Source organism: Simochromis diagramma, unplaced genomic scaffold, assembly GCF_900408965.1.
Source record: "Simochromis diagramma unplaced genomic scaffold, fSimDia1.1 OVJJ01000321.1, whole genome shotgun sequence".
Taxonomy (NCBI): domain Eukaryota; kingdom Metazoa; phylum Chordata; class Actinopteri; order Cichliformes; family Cichlidae; genus Simochromis; species Simochromis diagramma.
This window is the reverse complement of record NW_024386772.1, coordinates 12,557,468-12,578,461: the sequence shown is the minus strand read 5'-3', so window position 1 is coordinate 12,578,461 and position 20,994 is coordinate 12,557,468. Positions and strand designations below refer to the sequence as shown.

General features: G+C 42.3%; 1 protein-coding gene across 1 annotated transcript in view; it reads left to right on the top strand.

The window, feature by feature from the left end:
* Positions 1-2,817: 2,817 nt before the first annotated feature.
* Positions 2,818-20,994, top strand: part of LOC120739276 — a 29,633-nt gene continuing 11,456 nt past the window's right edge. Inside the window, exons 1-16 of the mRNA XM_040040995.1 lie at positions 2,818-3,112; positions 3,212-3,374; positions 3,458-3,607; positions 4,660-4,820; positions 5,166-5,345; positions 5,429-5,570; positions 5,666-5,850; positions 5,951-6,092; positions 6,174-6,358; positions 12,713-12,919; positions 13,454-13,613; positions 13,702-13,851; positions 18,474-18,634; positions 19,246-19,425; positions 19,509-19,662; positions 20,515-20,696. Coding sequence (XP_039896929.1) covers positions 2,918-3,112; positions 3,212-3,374; positions 3,458-3,607; positions 4,660-4,820; positions 5,166-5,345; positions 5,429-5,570; positions 5,666-5,850; positions 5,951-6,092; positions 6,174-6,358; positions 12,713-12,919; positions 13,454-13,613; positions 13,702-13,851; positions 18,474-18,634; positions 19,246-19,425; positions 19,509-19,662; positions 20,515-20,696 — 2,697 coding nt within the window. The 5' untranslated portion in view covers positions 2,818-2,917. The remainder of the gene's footprint in view (positions 3,113-3,211; positions 3,375-3,457; positions 3,608-4,659; positions 4,821-5,165; positions 5,346-5,428; positions 5,571-5,665; positions 5,851-5,950; positions 6,093-6,173; positions 6,359-12,712; positions 12,920-13,453; positions 13,614-13,701; positions 13,852-18,473; positions 18,635-19,245; positions 19,426-19,508; positions 19,663-20,514; positions 20,697-20,994) is intronic.

The following is a 20,994-nucleotide window of genomic DNA, read 5'->3' as shown; positions in this document are numbered from 1 at the left end:
TGACTTCTTTTACTGAGGTTATATTTATCGGTGTTTTATTTCCTGATGTTCTTATGTGTCCTACGTGTTTCAATCGCCAATTCTGAATTATAACTAACATTAAAAACATGTTTAAGGAGGAGAGAGAGCAAATAAATCTGTTTAACATCTGATCTTTGGGTTTTTGTTCAGTAATCAGCGTGGCCTGTGTATAAACGCATAAAAGAGATAACGTTGGTGTTTCCGTCATGTAGTAACTGCTGGCTTTAACTGTACAAAGGTTGTTCGACACTATGAAACACATACAGACTTCATGATGTTCGGCTAATATTTTTATTGTGAATATTAATCATGAGGGTAAACGGCCCTGTACACCACGGAGCGAGGTCAGCATGTCCACGATATCCTCAGCTCCATGAGTTAACACAGAGTTTCCCAGCTGACTATCTAACTGCCAGCTATTCCAGAGACGTGAAAATATACAGCATAAAGAAAAGTGTAAGAGACTCAGCAGCAGATTAGAATAACAGTTATACATTTAATAAATCACCAAATGAATCCAAGAAACGAGCAAACCTGTTCCGACAATTTGAGTTTGTATTCCCTCAGCTGCAGACTCGCTGCTGTTTAAATGTTTGAGAGGAAGATTAGATATAAACAAACGTCAAACATAGACTCAGTCTGCCTTCACATTTGATATGAGGCCAGCACGTATAGTGGCTGTGTCCTGTTTTAAGATCATACATGTAAAATTGTTGTCTGACCTCCGTCGATCCAGCCGCTCAGAGTCCGTGGTTACCATGGTTACTGCATAAGCAGCTATAATGTTAACAGCTGGCACTGAGGAAACCTACCGGCAGCATGGGTGTTTATGTTTTTCATTGCAAAAGAACTGTCTGAATGGTTAACTGAAGTTAACTTGGATAAATTATAGTTAAGGAGTATCACAGATAACGCCTACGTGAGCTGTGTGACTGTTCACCGCTACACTGAAATCAGCAGGCTATTACTGAAATACATGTGCTATATCATAAACTATGATATAAATAGGGAGGTCCTATTAACATGTTTAGTTTTAAAGGACACCTTCCTGCCTTTAGTCTCCTTCATGAGCAGTATTAGTTTTCTTCTAACATCCAGAAGTCTGCACCATGTGTTTCATAGTTTGTAACAAGCCTTTGACAGGTAAACATAACATGACCGAAAAAGCAAAAAAAAAAAAAAAAAAAAAAGAGAGAGAGAGTGTTGACATAAGAAGAGAAAATGCTCTCAATTATGGAGACAGGCAAATGGTTCATTTATGTCTGATGTGTGTTTATTCCTCCCTAAATATCGTCGGTGAAGTTTGCCATGCACATCAGATTTTCCTGCGCATTTTTTATACCTCTGCCAACAGAGAGAGAAAAAAAAAAATCACATTCTAACAGACAGCTGGTGCTTAGAATACAGTTGAATAACTATTAAAAAACAGATGATATTTAGATGATAGTTCAGTCTAACACATGTTCCAGTGAACCATTAAACGTCTGTGAAACTATGCAGTTATGAAACGTAACTTTAACCTCAGCCAAACCGATTTGCTCAGTTGTAAATAAAACAGCGAAGTAAACGTGACCTGACAGACAGAACCTGAGTGAATGAAGTCCAGCGTTTAACCACTGAGAGCTAAAACTCAGCTGAGGTTTCAAAGCTGTGTGCTGGTGATTGGACATCAGCCGCTGATGAAGCTGGTTCGCCTATAAAGTGCTCTGTAAGCAAACAAGCTCCAGCAGCTCTGCGCTCGGGGAAAACACTATATTAACTTATCTTGTGCAGAAAAATGCGCTGACATTGCTTTATATCGAGCACCGGCTGCCCAGTTAAACTGTGACTATCACCAGGTAACGTAGGCGTGTTTCTTGAATTAGCAGCAGGTGCTAAACAGCTGACAGATGAGGAGGAGGATGCATGCAGGTAAACTGAGGGTCTGTTGAGCTGATCGCTGCTTCGTGAGAAAAATGTCAGCTCGTTCTTTATGTTACAGAAGCACAGAGACACAAGACCAGGCGGAAAGAGACGATCGTTCGGTGAAAATGAGAATCTGCGAATGCAACATGTGGAACACGGAGAGTGGAATATGTAAACAAACCGGTTAACGTAACCCCCTGGGTGCACTCTGCATGCTAACTGTTAGCAGAGCTAGTGAAATCTCTGAAAACATCTGAGCACTTTTGCAAACATGTTCTATGTTGACAACCTGACCAGACATAAGTCGCGACATTCGCGGCTAAAACACTGTTAAAAGTGTAGCTGGTGACAGAAAAATGGGGTATTTTAAAACTACACCACCACCATTGCTGCCTGTGATTTGATCTGCATTCTGGGATACCTGGCTGCCCCAAGTCTACACAAGCAATCGATTATCTAGGATCGACCTGTTTTGACTTACTTTGCGCGGCAACCAACCAAATGTTTGAGAAGCTGCATGGGCAGCGTTAACCCCGCCCCCTGAGTTTGATGGGTGAGGCTGACAGATAAAATTATTTCAAGATGAGAGCCAGGCGCCAGGACTGCCAAAATGAAATAAATAAATATATCATTAAATAATTAATTAAATGTCTCAATAATTAATTAAAATGTGAAATACATAAATAATTAATTAAATATGTCAATAATTAATTAATTACATGTGTCATAACTATTTATTTAATTAATTAATTCCAATTTTAATTAGTTATTGCCACATTTAATTAATTATTTAATGGTGTATATAATTAATTCATTATGGCAGTCCTGGCACTCAATAAAAGTGTGGGGCAAAATTTGCAAAACAGGAAATTCTTGTTCTGACATGCCAACTTGCTGCCTGGCGTTTCAGTGGGGAGTGCTTTACACTCAGTGTTAGAACACTTGTGAAAGTGTTTATTTCTGAAAAGCAGAAAAGGAAGCTTCAAGGATAATGCTTGAAGAGCTTTTTAAGTCCTCCACTTCCGTTTTGCTTTTGGGGGTCATCATTGGCCTGTTGATCATTCAGATTCTTTTATCCAGCTTCCGCTCTAAAGAAAGGAGAGAGCCTCCAGGACCCAGACCTTTTCTTCTGCTCGGTAACCTGCTGCAGGTTGATCTCAAGAGGCTCGACAAATCTCTCTTTGATGTGAGAAACTTAAAAAAAAAAAAAATCTTAGACAATACAGTTTTGTCATTGTTGTTTCGGATTATGAATCTCACCTATGTGCACATGATTTCTGTTCAGCTTTCTAAAACATATGGACCAGTGTTTACAGTCTACTTTGGACTAAAGAAGGTCATAGTCATAGCAGGTTACAGGGCAGTCAAAGAGGCTCTAGTAAACCATGCTGAAGAGTTTGGAAACAGAGAAGTCACGCCCGTCTTCTATGACTTTAACAAAGGACATGGTAAGAAAATCCTCTTTGAGTTAGTGACTTTATTTATTTTCTCATTTTCTTCTTGTTAAAAAGACAGTTTTATCTGCTTCCAGGAATACTATTTTCCAATGGTGACTCGTGGAAGGAAATGAGGCGCTTTGCTTTAAGTACCCTGAAAGATTTTGGAATGGGCAAGAGGATTAGTGAGGGAAAAATCATTGAGGAATGTCACTATCTGATCCAAGAATTTAAACAGCATCAAGGTAACATGAGCTCTACTGAACAATTTGACAAGTTCAAACACAATCACATTGGTTAAACAAGTGACTCAATAAACAAAATACTTAGTAACCTTAGCAGAGAGGAATATAAATATACCCACGGCCATTTCATTAGGTACACTATGCTCGTACTGGGTTAGAGACGATTTTGGGCTCAGAAGTGGTTTAACTCATCATGGCACAGATTCAACAAGGTGCTGGAAACATTTCACAGATTTTGGTCATTAACGGGACGGCATCACTGTTGTAGATTTGCCAGCTTCACATTGTGGATTTAAATCCCACATCCCACCACATCCCAAAGGCACTCTCTATTGGACTTTGATCTGTTGACTGTGAAGAGCATTTGAGTACAGGGAACTGTACTCAAACTGTCTGTGCAATCTGTAGCCTTACTTTCCTGTTCTTATCTGACAGGAGTGACACCTTGTGTGCCCATCTCTCGCTGTTAGCCCATCTGCTTCAATGTTCAACATGTTGTGCATTCAGAGATGCTCTTCTGCATACCTTGTTTGCAACACGTGGCTTTGTGAGTTACCATTGCCCACCTCTTAGCAGTTTGAGAACTGGTGTTTGCTGGATATTTTCTCTTTTTTGACAATTTTTTTGTAAACCCTTGAGTAGGTTTTGCTGGAAAATCAGAGTAAAAACGTCATCCTTCATCCTCATTCTGATGCTCATTTTGAACCTCAGCAGGTCTTCTTGACCATGTCTACATGCTTAAATGACAGTGAGATTGTTGTGTTGACAAGCAGTTGAACAGGTGTGCCCAATAAAATGGTCAGTGAGAGGATATTAACATTATTTTGTTCAACTAACAATACATTTACATTTTTGGGTTATGATGTCTAACACTTCACAATAATCCTACTTTAGTTGAAAAAAAAAAAAGTAACCTTAACACTGAGTCAGAACAGCCAGTATGACATTAATGCTACATTATCTCAAAGTGAGCCTAAACTGAGGTATTTATAATGTGTGGCAGTTCATTATATATTTTATATCTAATTATTTCTAACTATTTTTTATTACAGGGAAAGCGTTCAACAATAGGCAGACACTAGTTTATGCTGCTTCAAACATTATATCAGCTATAATGTTTGGAAAGAGGTTTGAATACAATGATCCTGTCTTCCAAGCTATGGTGGAAAGAGACAATGAGTCCATCCGTCTGACGGGCTCAGCTTCCCTTCTGGTACTTATGTAATTTAATGCTGACATGGAAAATCAGTACAGATATACATTTCTTCTGAAATTAGAAATTGTAAGATTTTCCTTATTTGTCTAATGAATTCCTTTAAATGTTAACAAGACAAACATGTTCAATTAGTAGCACAACAATGTGTAGAAAAGCATCATTACACCTCTTCAAACATAACGAAAAAGGCAAATATTCCAAGATTATCAGCATCAGGATGAATATGTCAAAATTTGAAACCCATGTTCAAACAATAATAAGTAAATGAGGCTCAAATGGGGCTCATGATTTTCATAGTTATGTTTTCTGGCTATAATTTATTTGTATTGGTCACTCTAACAGATATACAACATAGTTCCGTGGCTGGGTCCATTTCTTAAAGACTGGAGGGATTTGATGAAAAATGTTGAAGACAACAAGGCGGAGATGAAAAGGATCATAGGAAACCTTAAAGAGACTTTCAACCCTGAGATGTGCAGATGCTTTGTTGATGCGTTTCTGATTCATAGGCAAAAACTGGAGGTGAGGTATCAGCGGTCACTCCAGTCCTATACTGTTAATGTTGTTCATTAACGGCATTTACTCTTCTCCATATGTCGTGCTAGAAGTCTGAAATCAAGGATTCACACTATCATGACGATAACCTGCTCTACAGTGTGATAAATCTGTTTGCAGCTGGAACCGATACCACAGGAAATACACTTCAGTGGTGTCTGCTGTACATGGCCAAGTACCCTCATATCCAAGGTGCAGAAATTCCTCGCCAGGCTTGTTTCAATTTACATGAACTTAAAAAAAGGTCACATATTGTTAAATTTGATTTATATTTCATTTACATGCAGATCGGGTTCTGGAAGAGCTGAACAGGGTGGTTGGAAGTCGACAAGTTTGTGTCGAGGACAGAAAGAACCTGCCGTACACTGATGCTGTTATCCATGAGTCACAAAGACTTTGCAACCTTGTTCCCATGGCTATTCCTCACAGAACCAGCAGAGATGTTTCCCTTCATGGCTATTTTATCAAAGAGGTTTGCTGCTAACATTTATTCCAATGAACACAAATTCGTTTTTCTTTCTTTGTTATATATTAACTTACATTTTGAACATTATGCTTTACTTCTGCTACAGGGAACTACTGTATTTCCCCTTCTCACTTCAGTCCTATACGATGAGAGTGAATGGGAGAACCCGTTTACTTTTACCCCTTCTCATTTCCTTGATCAGGAGGGTAAATTTGTCAGGAGAGATGCCTTCATGCCATTTTCTGCAGGTGCCATTAAAAAAACCCCCAAATAAACAAATATGTTACGCTTGCATATACCTAAGACTATTTTCACCTCTGTCCTTGCAGGGCGCAGGATGTGTCTCGGAGAAGGTCTGGCCAGAATGGAGATCTTCCTGTTCTTCACGTCTCTCCTTCAGCACTTTCGATTCACGCCCCCTCCTGGAGTTTCAGAGGATGAAATGGACCTGACACCAGTTGTGGGCTTCACACTCTCTCCTTCACCTCAGAAGCTGTGTGCTGTCAGACGCCAATGAAAAAGAACCAGAAATTTTTGATAACTGTGTGTTTTTCTTATGAATTAGCATTAGTCTATAGAGTGAAGTACCCGTAAATCTAATGCACAGTGATGGTATTCTATGCACTGACATCTACTTTAGTCTACATATCCTCCTTGATTAATCCTTTCTAAAGACAAATTAAGACCAATAAAAAGACTACTGCTTTCAAAACAGCAGTCTTTTTATTGGTCTCAATATATCTACGCTTATGTTTGTATTGTAAATAAAGTAAATTCATGCTAACACATACACAGTTTCTGTGTTTAACTACTGAATGATATTTTGCAGAAACAGGCTATGCAGAAATGTTGCCATGGCAATATTGCTGAAAGATTGCATCAAGCCTCTGATTTAGGCCAAAGGTTACTACACAGTTACAGAATAGCAGCCTATTATTGCTAAAATCAGCACATTTCAGCTGGGGCCCTACCTGTGTCTGCAGAAGTTCCCCTGCCACTGTTTACTTAAATTACAGAGCCCTGACCATGTTTTTCTCATGACTTTAACTCCAATCCAACAAGCAGAAATGAAGACCACACTAATTCAGAGTTTGGACATTTAAACTGTATCAGTCCTTGTTACAGCATTCGCTTACTTAATAACATAATAACATGTAAGCCACAGACTAAAGTCTCTTTTACTACAGGGAGTGCAGAATTATTAGGCAAGTTGTATTTTTGAGGAATAATTTTATTATTGAACAACAACCATGTTCTCAATGAACCCAAAAAACTCGTTAATATCAAAGCTGAATGTTTTTGGAAGTAGTTTTTAGTTTGTTTTTAGTTTTAGCTATTTTAGGGGGATATCTGTGTGTGCAGGTGACTATTACTGTGCATAATTATTAGGCAACTTAACAAAAAACAAATATATACCCATTTCAATTATTTATTTTTACCAGTGAAACCAATATAACAGCTCCACATTCACAAATATACATTTCTGACATTCAAAAACAAAACAAAAACAAATCAGCGACCAATATAGCCACCTTTCTTTGCAAGGTCACTCAAAAGCCTGCCATCCATGGATTCTGTCAGTGTTTTGATCTGTTCACCATCAACATTGCGTGCAGCAGCAACCACAGCCTCCCAGACACTGTTCAGAGAGGTGTACTGTTTTCCCTCCTTGTAAATCTCACATTTGATGATGGACCACAGGTTCTCAATGGGGTTCAGATCAGGTGAACAAGGTGGCCATGTCATTAGTTTTTCTTCTTTTATACCCTTTCTTGCCAGCCACGCTGTGGAGTACTTGGACGCGTGTGATGGAGCATTGTCCTGCATGAAAATCATGTTTTTCTTGAAGGATGCAGACTTCTTCCTGTACCACTGCTTGAAGAAGGTGTCTTCCAGAAACTGGCAGTAGGACTGGGAGTTGAGCTTGACTCCATCCTCAACCCGAAAAGGCCCCACAAGCTCATCTTTGATGATACCAGCCCAAACCAGTACTCCACCTCCACCTTGCTGGCGTCTGAGTCGGACTGGAGCTCTCTGCCCTTTACCAATCCAGCCACGGGCCCTTCCATCTGGCCCATCAAGACTCACTCTCATTTCATCAGTCCATAAAACCTTAGAAAAATCAGTCTTGAGATATTTTTTGGCCCAGTCTTGACGTTTCAGCTTGTGTGTCTTGTCAGTGGTGGTCGTCTTTCAGCCTTTCTTACCTTGGCCATGTCTCTGAGTATTGCACACCTTGTGCTTTTGGGCACTCCAGTGATGTTGCAGCTCTGAAATATGGCCAAACTGGTGGCAAGTGGCATCTTGGCAGCTGCACGCTTGACTTTTCTCAGTTCATGGGCAGTTATTTTGCGCCTTGGTTTTTCCACACGCTTCTTGCGACCCTGTTGACTATTTTTTTTCCCTTTTTTTTTTTCTTTTTTTTGTGTGTCCCGTTTGGATCTTTAGCCATCAGAATTGTTGTCTTGAGGCCAAGACAGATGCCAAGCGGATTTATTTTACCAAGTGGATCATCATGGCCTTGCCATATTGGTCCATTTGATTGACCTTTATTATAATTATGAATTTATTTTATTTTCAGTTGCTACAAACGGGACAGACATGACTGGGGGACAGGACAGGGAGAAAGAATGAAAGAAAGAGAGGCAGAGAAAGAAAACCAAAGGGGAGAAGAGACGGTGAGAAGGGGGGGAAGGAAGAAAAAAAAAGAAAAAAAGAAAAAAGAAAACAAAACAAAACACCTGGGTCACCTGTATGGAGAAAAAAAACAGAAGAGAAAGCAAACAACAAAGAGCAACATAATAAAAAAAACAGCACCATCACAATAAACTAGCTAGCAGTAGATAACAGTAGATACTAAATATTAAACGATATTGTGCAGCACGCAAGATAGACAGCGCACAATGTGCTTTGAGGCAGCAGCCAAGAAAGGTGTAGTCCGCGTCTGTGAACACCCGTGTGTACACCTGTGTGCATACCTGTGTGGATCAGCATGCTTGTATTCCAAAGGTTTCTCCATGTAACGATCTGCTAGGGAGTGTGGGGAGCCATAGCCCCGTCCACCAGGGTATGAAGCAGGTATGGAGGAGATCCAGGCCCCAGATATCCAGAGGCCCCAGAGTACAAGGACCCGAGGAGGACCACCAAAGGGGGGGGAACCGTGCCACCCTCCTGGGAAGAGCTGAGTAGAGCCCCAAAGGAGAGGTCACCCCGCAGCTACGGAGCAGAGGCCAGAGGGGGTTGCAGTGGCGTGCCCGCGGGCTCTGCTGGCAGCCAGCTGTGCCAGAGAGGACCGAGCTTCAGGCCCAGAGGCCAGAGGGCATCCCACCCCCCGGAAGGAGCCCAGCCGGGCCACAGGCGCCCGGCCCCGCCAATCGGCCACCAGGAGTGAGCCGGTACATACATGAGCGCCCAGCCCCAGACGACAAGGACCACCAACACACCAACGTCTGAGGGCATCAGCCACCGGCAGGGAGTGTGGTGAGGGGAGATAGACCTCCGTACTTTGGAGGGCCTGAGATGTACCCAGAGAGGTTGAGTCTAAGACCCAACATGACATATAGACACAGACGAACAGGCGCACGCGGACACAGACATGCATTCCCACCCCATATGCACAACCAAATACCCGGCACTCACCCAACGTGTAGACAGACACAAATAGACACTGCACAGACAGTCGCACTCCCCAAACATACTCTATATCCCAGGTCCAGGTACCTCCGCCCTCAGAGGGGCAAGCCGCACCTAGACCCAGGAGATGTAACCCTTCTCTCTGGGGTGGAGGCAAGCGGACCACCTCCTTATCTGCAGTAGCAGGGAGGCCCCGCATCCCAGACCCCAGTCTGACGGCCAGCACCTCCTCCCAGCCCCCCAGCCCTGACGGCTAACTGAACCGGGGTGAGTGAAGACCTCAAATCTGTTGACTATTTTGAATGAAACGCTTGATTGTTCGATGATCACGCTTCAGAAGCTTTGCAATTTTGAGACTGCTGCATCCCTCTGCAAGATATCTCACTATTTTTGACTTTTCTGAGCCTGTCAAGTCCTTCTTTTGACCCATTTTGCCAAAGGAAAGGACGTTGCCTAATAATTATGCACACCTGATATAGGGTGTTGATGTCATTAGACCACACCCCTTCTCATTACAGAGATGCACATCACCTAATATGCTTAATTGGTAGTAGGCTTTCGAGCCTATACAGCTTGGAGTAAGACAACATGCATGAAGAGGATGATGTGGACAAAATACTCATTTGCCTAATAATTCTGCACTCCCTGTAATTCCATGAGAAATTGACTTTAAAAGACAAAATCACTTTTGGCAACCAATAATAATGCCCACTGATTTTGCTTTTTCTCCTGCACAGTGACATAATAGACATAAGCCGGGTGCTCAACAAAGTAGCAGCTTAGAATCAACAGACATGTGATGAGGAATGTGTTTCTGTGACACCACGGGCACACAAACAGCCTAGTGAACTAGAAGCTGATACCATGCAGTGGTTAACCTCCAAAACCACCAAATCGCCTGCACACGTCTTCATGTCCTCATCTTTGCTACATGTTAATAAGATGTGTATGTGGCAGCACGAGGTGAGAATAAAGTAAATACTCTTCACAGTTTAAAAGACAACGCCACTCTGGGAATTTCACCCAGAGAATACTGGAAGTAACACTAATCACCAAGAAGGCAGTTAGGTTTGTTATACTCAGTACAGAGACGAGGTTCAATGATAAAACAAGTTGACAATTTATTAATAATTATTTAAAACACTGTATAAAAACACAATCATAAATATCCATGTACAAATATGCTTAAAAAGGTATTCAGAGCTGAGGCTTACCAGTGGAGGGGCAGGGATGCAACGCACAAACTCAAAAAAAGAAAACACACCAAGACACAAGTGCAACACAAAATCACACACTCACACTAATAAACTAAACAAGGCTGGTGTGTACACTCAAAGGATCCCACCACCAAGGCACCCTAGTCTCCTCCACGTCGGCACTCCGCATCTGAATAAAAGAAACAAAGAAATGTTAATATATTACAACAAAAATAATATGTAGCACTGGGGGATAACCCAACTGCAGGACCACACTGGTGATCTGCAGCTAGAAAAAGGGCCTCCCACCAGTGACGTAACAAAAGTCCAAACTACAAATCAAAACAACAGAAAAACAACATACAATCTGGATAAAACTTTAAAATCAGGAGCAAATGGAATCGCCGTATTGCTCCAACTTGCCGTCTGCCCGACTATAAGTTAATCATCCGGTCAATTAACATGTACGCCAGCTGACTCTCATAACCGGCATGCATATGGCCGCTGTCCACGCCGACATCCACTTTAAAAAGCTGGCAGCAGCAGGAACAGAAACCTCACAACGGAACAGACGGTAAAAGCAAAGCAGCAGCACTTCAGTTAGCGTGGCGTTGCGTAAAACTAAGGCCCACACTTCCGAGTAAAGCGCGTCATGAAACATGAGCAGAGTGGCTCATAGGAGGCTTCTACAGCTATGACCAGCCGCGATGGAGGCTTCAGAATGATTTCTGCAACACCAAAGGGAAATCAGGTGACCAAAAAGGAGATCACAGGTAAGCGATCCAGGAATGCTCAAATGGCCACTATTTATACTAGCGCCCCCTAATGCGCCAGGCTGAAAGTGGGTTGAACCAAGGAATAACATTCATCCTGCCACATGTACATGAAGTGTTCCTGAGGTTATCCAATTAATTCATAGTTTCAGATGACTGTGAAAATAAATACGTTCATGTTCATTAAAGGCATTAAGCACAGGCTAAACTGTGTGGCTACAGTAGGCAATATTGTGATTGTGGTCCATGTAACTCATGATACTCAAAGAATGCTTTAATTTAAATAAAACAATGTTTGATTCTGGTGTTAATCATCACTTTTGCACTCTGGTTACTATACTCTTAAAGGATGTGTTAAAAATGTTAAACTAGTAGCTGAGTAATTGTGTGTTGGCCCTGTTTTCAGCTAAATAAATTAAGTATTGTATTTTTACTATGCAAACTGAATCAATGTCATATCTAGTTTTCAGTCTTTTTCACAATCTTGCCTTCATTATAATTTTACCAAATCAAATATTTCATGACTGAACTAAGGCAATGCATTTAAAGTGAAATTAGATAATGAAATAAATGAAAACACACAATAATCAAAATACACATGTTGGAAAAATGAATCAAATTCTGCCCAGCAACCTGACATACCAGTGGCAGGAAGCGGGAGTCTTTTGTTCAAGACAATGAGTCAAATATAGGATGCATGGCACTGTATGTTGGCAGGCCCTGCAGTGATGGCACCCTCTGCAGGCACAGATGCTCTACAAAAGGGGTGTCGAACTCGAGAGCCAGTGTCCTGCAGGTTTTAGATCTCACCCTGGGTCAAAACACCTGAGTCAAATGATTAGTTCATTACCAGGCTTCTGGAGAACTTGTTGAGGAGGTAATTTTGCCATTCAAATCAGCTGTGATGGATCAAGGACACATCTAAAAACCTGCAGGACACCTGCCCTCGAGGTCTAGAGTTCGACACCTGTGCTCTACAAGAATTGTCACTGCTGGATCCATGCTGCAAACCTCAAACCCCATGCTCTGAATCTGATCCAAACAAGTTCAGACTGAGCTCACCTAAACTGCCCTCTGATCACTCAGCATTCCCATGGCCCCAGTGGCTGGGCCTGTGTGTGAATAGCAATAGTCTCAGTAGGCCAGGGTCTGACTGGCTGTTATCCAAACAAGGCGTGTCTGTGTTGTTAATGTTTAATATCGGTTTGACAATAACCATAAGGTCTGTTGAAACACAAGTGTAAGGCAGACTACTCTTGTTTCTAGGTCAGTATGGCTGCAATGGAAGATTTTTTACTACATACTCCGAATGTAACATCTCTGCTCATCACAGTTGTGATCCTACTTGCTTTCTATCTAATCTGCACCAAACTTGCTTCTGAGAGAAACTACCCTCCAGGTCCCACGCCACTGCCGCTGTTTGGCAATTTGCTACAGTTGAATCGTCAGCCGCTTCACATTGCGCTCCATGAGGTATGCAAAAAATCAAATACAGTGCTTGACAAAATTATTAAGCCACCACACAATGTAAAGATTATACTTCAACTGCTCTAAAATAACAGCATTGGCTATTACCAAAATCTTTTTTGAATGTTTCTGTAATTAAACTGACATTCCATGCTAAACTATAATTTATTATATATTTTTTTAAAGCAGATGCTAATTTACGATTATTTACTTGAATTCCTGAACAAAAAATGTTTGTGCGGTTGAAAGTTCTCTTTGAACAATTTCTGACTTTTCCGAGGAGTCCAGTGTGCCCGCTCAAATTTTGGTATAAAACTTTGAATTGAATTTGCCTAATAAATAACAATTGAATTCTAAGTTTTAAACAAGTTTTTGATAGACTTCTAAAATTTAAAAAAATTCACGACATAAAGTTTTTTTGTTTGACGCAGTGTTTGTTGGCAAAGGCTAACAGATTTATTATTAAATGCTACAATTTATTTCCACTCAGATGTGGAGAAACTTAAAAACTTTTGTCTCCTTGTGTTTTACTCACTTCAGCTGTCCAAGAAGTATGGCCCAGTATTCACTGTCCATTTGGGGCCCAAAAAGACAGTGGTGCTGGCAGGTTACAAGACGATCAAGCAAGCTCTGCTGAATGTTGATGCCTTTTCAGACAAAGAAATACTTCCAATTATTAGTGACTTAAAATTAACTCATGGTGGGTGGAAAAAATGTTTTTCTGTGTGTGTATATTGAGGTTTCTTTTTAATATTTGCTTTTCTTCTGGTACTTGAAAAATTCTCTAGGAATTGTTTTTGCCAGTGGAGATTCATGGAGAGAGATGAGGCATTTTGCATTAACAAACTTAAAAGAGTTTGGAATGGGAAAGACGGCAATCGAAGAAAAAATCATAGAGGAGTCTGAGTGCCTGATTGAAGTATTTGAAGAAAAAAAAGGTAACACACCTCTTGACACATTAACTTTTGCTAATAGCTCTGTTTTTACAAATCAGTCTTAAATTTGTATTCATTCATTTAAAATTGTAATTGTAACTCCGAAATGACAACACAGGCACAGCTTCTTCAAGCGCTTCGTTGCATTTATTGAATGCCGTGAAAAAACACAAAGGCTTTAAGTGCTTCAGTCTATCAAAAGTAAGACTTGTGTTTTAACAACAACAAAAAATTACCTTGTGGCCACCTGCCACTTCTAAGGGCCACTGGAAAAAAAATCTGAGAAAAAAGTCAGAATTCTGACTTTAATTTCAGAATTCTGACTTTAATCTCAGAATTCTGACTTTTCTGAGAAAAAAGTCAGAATTCTGACTTTTTTTCTCAGAATTCAGGAAAAAAAAAAAAAAGACGTGCCCACTTTTGTTTTTTCCCAGTGGCCCTAATCCTCTTCTGTAAACTTCGGAGGCCCCAGAACAATAACTTTACAGTCCTATGCATTCTAAATAAAAACATAAAATAATTAGAACACCATACATAACAAATTTTCACAATATTACAATACAATCAGAAGACCCTTATGAAAAGAATATTGAGGGAACAGTTTACCCTGCCCGGGATAGGGTTACCGGGGCCCCGCCCTGGAGCCAGGCCCGGGGAGGGTGCCCGAGGGCGAGCGTCTGGTGGCCGGGCCTTAGTCCATGGGACCCGGCCGGGCACAGCCCGTAGAGGAGACATGGGCCCATCCTCCCGCAGGCCCACCACCCGCAGGAGGCGCCATAGGGGTCGAGTGCATTGTGTGCCTGGTGGCGGCCAGGAGCAGAGGCCCTGGTGGACTGACCCCCGGCTGCCAAGACTGGCAATAGGGACATGGAATGTCACCTCTCTGGTGGGGAAGGAGCCTGAGTTAGTGCGTGAGGTTGAGAGGTACCGGCTAGATATAGTCGGGCTCACCTCTACGCATGGCTTGGGCTCTGGAACCAGTCTCCTGGAGAGGGGCTGGACTCTGTCTCAATCTGGAGTTGCCCCTGGTGAGAGGCGGCGGGCTGGGGTTGGTATTCTAATATCCCCTCGGCTTGCTGCCGGTACGTTGGGGTTTTTCCCGGTGGATGAGAGGGTTTGTTCCCTGCGCCTTAGGGTCGGGGAACGGGTCCTGACTGTCATCTGCGCTTATGTGCCGAGTGGCAGTTCGGAGTACCCAGCCTTCTTAGAGTCCCTGGGAGGGGGATGGGGGGGGGGGTGCTGGAAGGTGCTCCACCTGGAGACTCTGTTGTCCTGCTGGGAGACTTCAATGCTCACGTGGGTAACGACAGCGAGACCTGGAGGGGCGTGATTGGGAGGAACGGCCTCCCTGATCTGATCCCGAGCGGTGCTTTGTTATTGGACTTCTGTGCTAATCACAGTTCGATGATCGATTTTGTAATCGTATCACCAGACCTGCGACCATATGTTCTGGACACTTGGGTAAAGAGAGGGGCTGAGCTGTCAACTGATCACCACCTGGTGGTGAGTTGGATCAGGTGGCGGGGGAGGACGCTGGACAGACCTGGTGCACCTAAACGCGTAGTGAGGGTGTGCTGGGAACGTCTAGCAGAGGCCCCAGTCCGCGAGATCTTCAACGCACACCTCCGGCAGAGCTTCAACAGCATTCCGAGGGAGACTGGGGACATTGAGTCCGAATGGACCATTGCCGAAGCTGCTGCATTGAGCTGCGGCCGCAAGGTGGTTGGTGCCTGCCGTGGTGGTAATCCCCGAACCAAATGGTGGACACCAGAGGTGAAGGGAGCCACCAGGCTGAAGAAGGAGTCCTATTGGGCTTGGTTAGCCTGTGGGACTCCGGAGGCAGCCGACAGGTATCGACAGGCCAAGCGGAATGCGGCTCGGGCAGTGGCTGAAGCAAAAACTCGGGTGTGGGAGGAGTTCGGAGAGGCCATGGAAAAAGACTTTCGGACTGCCTCGAAGAGATTCTGGCAAACCGTCAGGCGTCTCGGGAGGGGAAAGTGGTGCTCTACCTGCACTGTGTATAATGCTGGCGGAGCGCTGCTGACGACGACTGAGAAAATTGTGTAGGGCTATATGTTGTAGGGCTGTCCTGGTTGACACGCCTCTGCAATGTTGCGTGGAGATCAGGGGCAGTACCTGTGGACTGGCAGACCGGGGTGGTGGTCCCCATCTTTAAGAAGGGGGACCGGAGGGTGTGTTCCAACTACAGGGGGATCACACTCCTCAGCCTCCCTGGGAAAAGTCTATGCCAGGGTGCTGGAAAGGAGAGTTCGTCTGTTAGTCGAACCTCGGATACAGGAGGAACAATGCGGTTTTCGTCCTGGTCGCGGAACACTGGACCAGCTCTTTATCCTCTCGAGGATACTTGAGGGTGCATGGGAGTTTGCCCAACCAGTCTACATGTGTTTTGTGGACTTGGAGAAGGCATTCGACCGTGTCCCTCGGGGTGTCCTGTGGGAGGTGTTGCGGGAGTATGGGGTGTCTGGCCCATTGCTACGGGCCATTCGATCCCTATACAACCGTTGTAAGAGCTTGGTTCGCATTGCCGGCAATAAGTCGGACTCGTTCCCGGTGGGTGATGGGCTCCGCCAGGGCTGCCCTTTGTCTCCGGTTCTGTTCATAATTTTTATGGACAGGATTTCTAGGCGCAGCCAAGTGGCGGAGGGCTTTCGCTTTGGTGGCCTCAGAATTTCATCTCTGATTTTTGCGGATGATGTGGTTCTCTTGGCTTCATCGGGTGAGGGCCTCCAGCTCGCACTGGAACGGTTCGCAGCCGAGTGTGAAGCAGCGGGAATGAGGATCAGCACCTCCAAATCTGAGGCCATGGTTCTCAGCCGGAAAAGGGTGGAGTGCCCACTCTGGGTCGGGGATGAGTTCCTGCCCCAAGTGGAGGAGTTCAAGTATCTCGGGGTCTTGTTCGCGAGTGATGGGAGAAGGGAGCCGGAGATCGACAGATGGATTGGGGCTGCAGCTGCAGTAATGCAGACGCTGCACCAGTCCGTCGTGGTGAAGAGGGAGCTGAGTGTAAAAGCAAAGCTCTCAATTTACCGGTCGATCTACGTCCCTACCCTCACCTATGGCCACGAGCTGTGGGTAGTGACCGAAAGAACGAGATCGCGGATACAAGCGGCAGAAATGAGCTTCCTCCGAAGGGTGGCTGGCCTCTTCCTTAGAGATAGGGTGAGAAGTTCGGCCATCCGGGAGGGGCTCAGAGTAGAGCAGCTGCTGCTCCACATCGAAAGGAGCCAGCTGAGGTGGTTCGGGCATCTGACATAGGATAAGCTGGAGGAGGTGGCTGGGGAGAGGGAGGTCTGGGCCTCTTTGCTTAGGCTGCTGCCCCCGCAACCCGGCCTCGGATAAAGCGGATGAAGATGGATGGATGGATGGACAATACAATTATATGAAAATATCTTGAACAGCTGGTAGACTAACCAGGCTTTTGCAGATAGCTCGCTGAACTCCTTAGTGCGATTATTAAACGTGGGCTCACAGCCTATATTATCACGCGCAAAACCTCGCGATAATAGCGGTGTAACAAAAACTTGTTCTTTGTGACAAGATAAACATGTCTCTTGTACAAGAAAATGCACCTTTACAATATTGTCCACAGAAATGTACAAGCAAGAACATTTTAACTGCTGGAACCATCTATTAAACATCTTTATACATAAGCCATTTCTGTGACACTAGCAATTACCATTTAATCAACACATTGCAGCTACAGGAACAGCTTGGCCATTGAAACTCATGCCATGAAACTCCCAGCGCACACTTTTGTGCTGGTGTTAATGCCGTTATGAAGTTTGGAACTCTGTACTTATTGAGTCGGCACAAGGCAATAACTAGCATTTTTAATGATTTTTACGTACTATGTAACTCAGCACTCGCATTGTGCAACCACATTCTGTAACATTCCCCGATAGTCTAAGGAGCTTCAAAAGAAAAGCGTCTTGACTTATGACCCTTCCCTTTATGCAATACCCGACACTGGGCAACAGAGGCACCAGATCCCGATTTATTTAACTAGATTTTCTCAGGCAAATTAGTCGTTAACCAGGGATGTTGGTACACATTTTGCTCTTCAAACTTGTACACTTTAACTTATTTGAACAGGTTGTTGGCTTTAAATTCAAGGTTCAAGGTTCTTTATTTGTCACATGCATAGTTATACAAGTATAACACACAGTGTAATGTAGCCTGACACGCTCCTTGACATGTGCAAAAATGGGGGGGGTGAGGGTAGAGGAAGAACATACACATATATATATATGAAATTCAAGACAAATATGTTTATAAACAACATCGAAAACAATTTCAGTTTAATGAAATGTGATTTGTAATTCACAGCAATTAAGATTGTGTGACTGAATGACTGCAAAATGCCTGACTGCATTTATTTTGTTATTTTCATTTTACTCATAGTCCCAACTTAGCGCTTTCATAAAATGGTAGTTATACATTCATCCCTGGTTGGAGACCTTGAGCAAACATATCAGGAAGGGCTGTGTTGTAACACACAAAACAAACTTGTTCCTGCATCCTGCCTTTGTGAATGTTTATTACCTGAGGCTTCTAGTTCTTACTGTGTTGGTCCTTAAATAAAAACACCTTTCTTTTTCTGTCAGGTAAAGCCTTTGACACTGCTGAGGCTGTGAATGCTGCTGTTTCCAATATCATCTGTTCGATTGTTTATGGTAAAAGATTTGAATATGATGACCCAGAGTTCAGAGTGATGCTGAGTCGAGCTATTAGGAATACTCAACTCCTGGGCTCTGCTTCAGTGCAGGTATGATAACAATCTGACAGAAACAGTTCTTCACATCCTCATTCCCCTGTCACTTGTCAGGTTGTTTTGCTGCTCACTGCTACTTACTACTACTCCTTTACATGTTTGTAATTATTTGTCTTTTTGTTTTGTTTTTGTCTTCTTTCTAGTACCTAGTCTAGTTTCCATTGCTTATAACCTGTTGGAATGGTTTTAGAACCCTTCTTATTGTCTGCCTGTTTGCCTTTCCGACTGCTGACCTCATGAGCCTGATTAACCTTTGATTAAAAATGTAGATTTTGTTTTGCTCTTGTCTCCTGTGTTCTAAGTTCAGTAGATCAGCATTACTATTTACCTTTAGTCAAAATGCAGTTTTAGTGTAAATTCAGAATGTTAAAAGAAGACATTAAGGCCAATAGTATTTAGTCATTACAAAATATCTGCAAAATCATAACCATGTCATCCATGCCCTGCCACGAACAGGATTTCAGGTTCTCTTATCTAAATCGAAGATTAATAGCAACAGGATATCATGTCCAGTTATGCAGTTTTCAATAATTAAACATATAAATACAATGTATTTGTTAAACTGGTAATGTGTGGTGAATCTAACTTTCTTGTTTATTCAACAGTTGTATAACTACTTTCCAATGCTGTTCAGTTGGGTTAAAGCCCGCAAAGAGCTGATAGAGAACGCCTTTGCTAATAGAAGACAGATCGCAGCATTGATCAAAGGTTTAGAGGACACCCTTGATCCACAGATGTGCAGAAGTTTGGTGGATTCATTTCTCGCTCGGAAGATTCAGCTTGAGGTAAGACCTAAATTTGATTAAATACCTTTCCAAAGTAATCTTATTACTGAGACTCATTTCTTCCCTTTTTTTCTACTTGTAAGGCATCTGGAAATATAGATAAAAATATAAGTTCTCACTATCACGAAGACAACCTACTGATTACTGTTGTCAACCTATTTACTGCTGGCTCAGAATCTACATCTGTTACTATAAGATATGGCTTAATGCTCATGGCCAAGTACCCTGAAATACAAGGTAAGAAATATAATACACTTATTTACTGGTGATGCTTCATTCACCAGATATCTGGGCAATGTGGAAATGAAACAAAGGTATTTTAAGTGAAAAGAAAGCAAAATCAAAAAACAACATTTTCATAAAATTTAGACCGGGTTATGCAGCTTTTTCTAACAGGGGAAGAAAAGATGGTGAGAAACACTTACGTCAAAGAAAAAGCAAATGTGAGAAATGATTTAGAACAAAAACACAGTCCTACCCATGGGCAAATAGCCATTGTCTAGTAACCCAGAATACTGTCAAACTGGCTCTCTGGCAATACTCATCATTTCCACTCCCTGGTCTATTTACTTATTAGATTACTACCTACTACTGGGTAAGAATAAGATGGTGGCAGATAAAGAAGGTCGGAAAAAACAATACCAAACACAAAACCAATAACAAACCACAGTAGGCTTGCCATGGCTTCACCGGGAAGGAGTTCACTGTATATTGTGAGGATATATTAGCAATCAAGAAATTGAAGCATATAAAACATAATCAAATGTTTCTCTTTTAAAGTATGTTCTTCATTTTATTTATGAAAGAACTAAATCTCATGACTTCCAAAAACTTATACGATCACATTTGGATATAATTTGTCCAAAATCTGAATTTTTGTTCGACCATTAGTCATTGCTATTCTGACTAACATAGGTTTGCTAGATGTCCCTTTTACTTAGCTCCAGCAGTGTGCAGAATACTGCAGATATAAATATGAACTCAAACCTAACAGCAAATTAATAAATTGCTCTTAAATAGAATAATTTGTGTAACAACACTACTACAGTTTCAATCATTACTTGGTTTGTATTTTTGTTCTTTTTGTAGACAAAGTCCAGGAGGAACTGGATCAGGTAGTAGAAAATCGCCAGGTCCGAGTGGGAGACAGAAAGAGCCTGCCGTTCACTGACGCTGTCATCCATGAAATACAAAGAGTGATTAATACTACGCCTTTTATTGTACGCTGCGTTTCACAAGATGTCACCTTTCAGTCCTACTTCATCAAGAAGGTAAAACAAAAGTCAAACAGTCCCAGTTCTGAACCAATTAGTGACACTGTACACGTCTACATTTTTATTTTTTTTTAAATGACACGTGAGTGCAGAACAAACAGCATCAAGAGTAACATGAAATGAACACACTGGGCTCTATAGGACCCTCACCAAGACGTACAGGCTACTATGTAGGATAATGACTTATGTTCAGACTTCACTGTAAAATCTAATTAGTTCCCAGAACTCAAAAGCATTAAGGAAACTCGTTGCCTCAAAAAAATTGAGTAAAGCTTAGCTAAAAATGACTAAATTA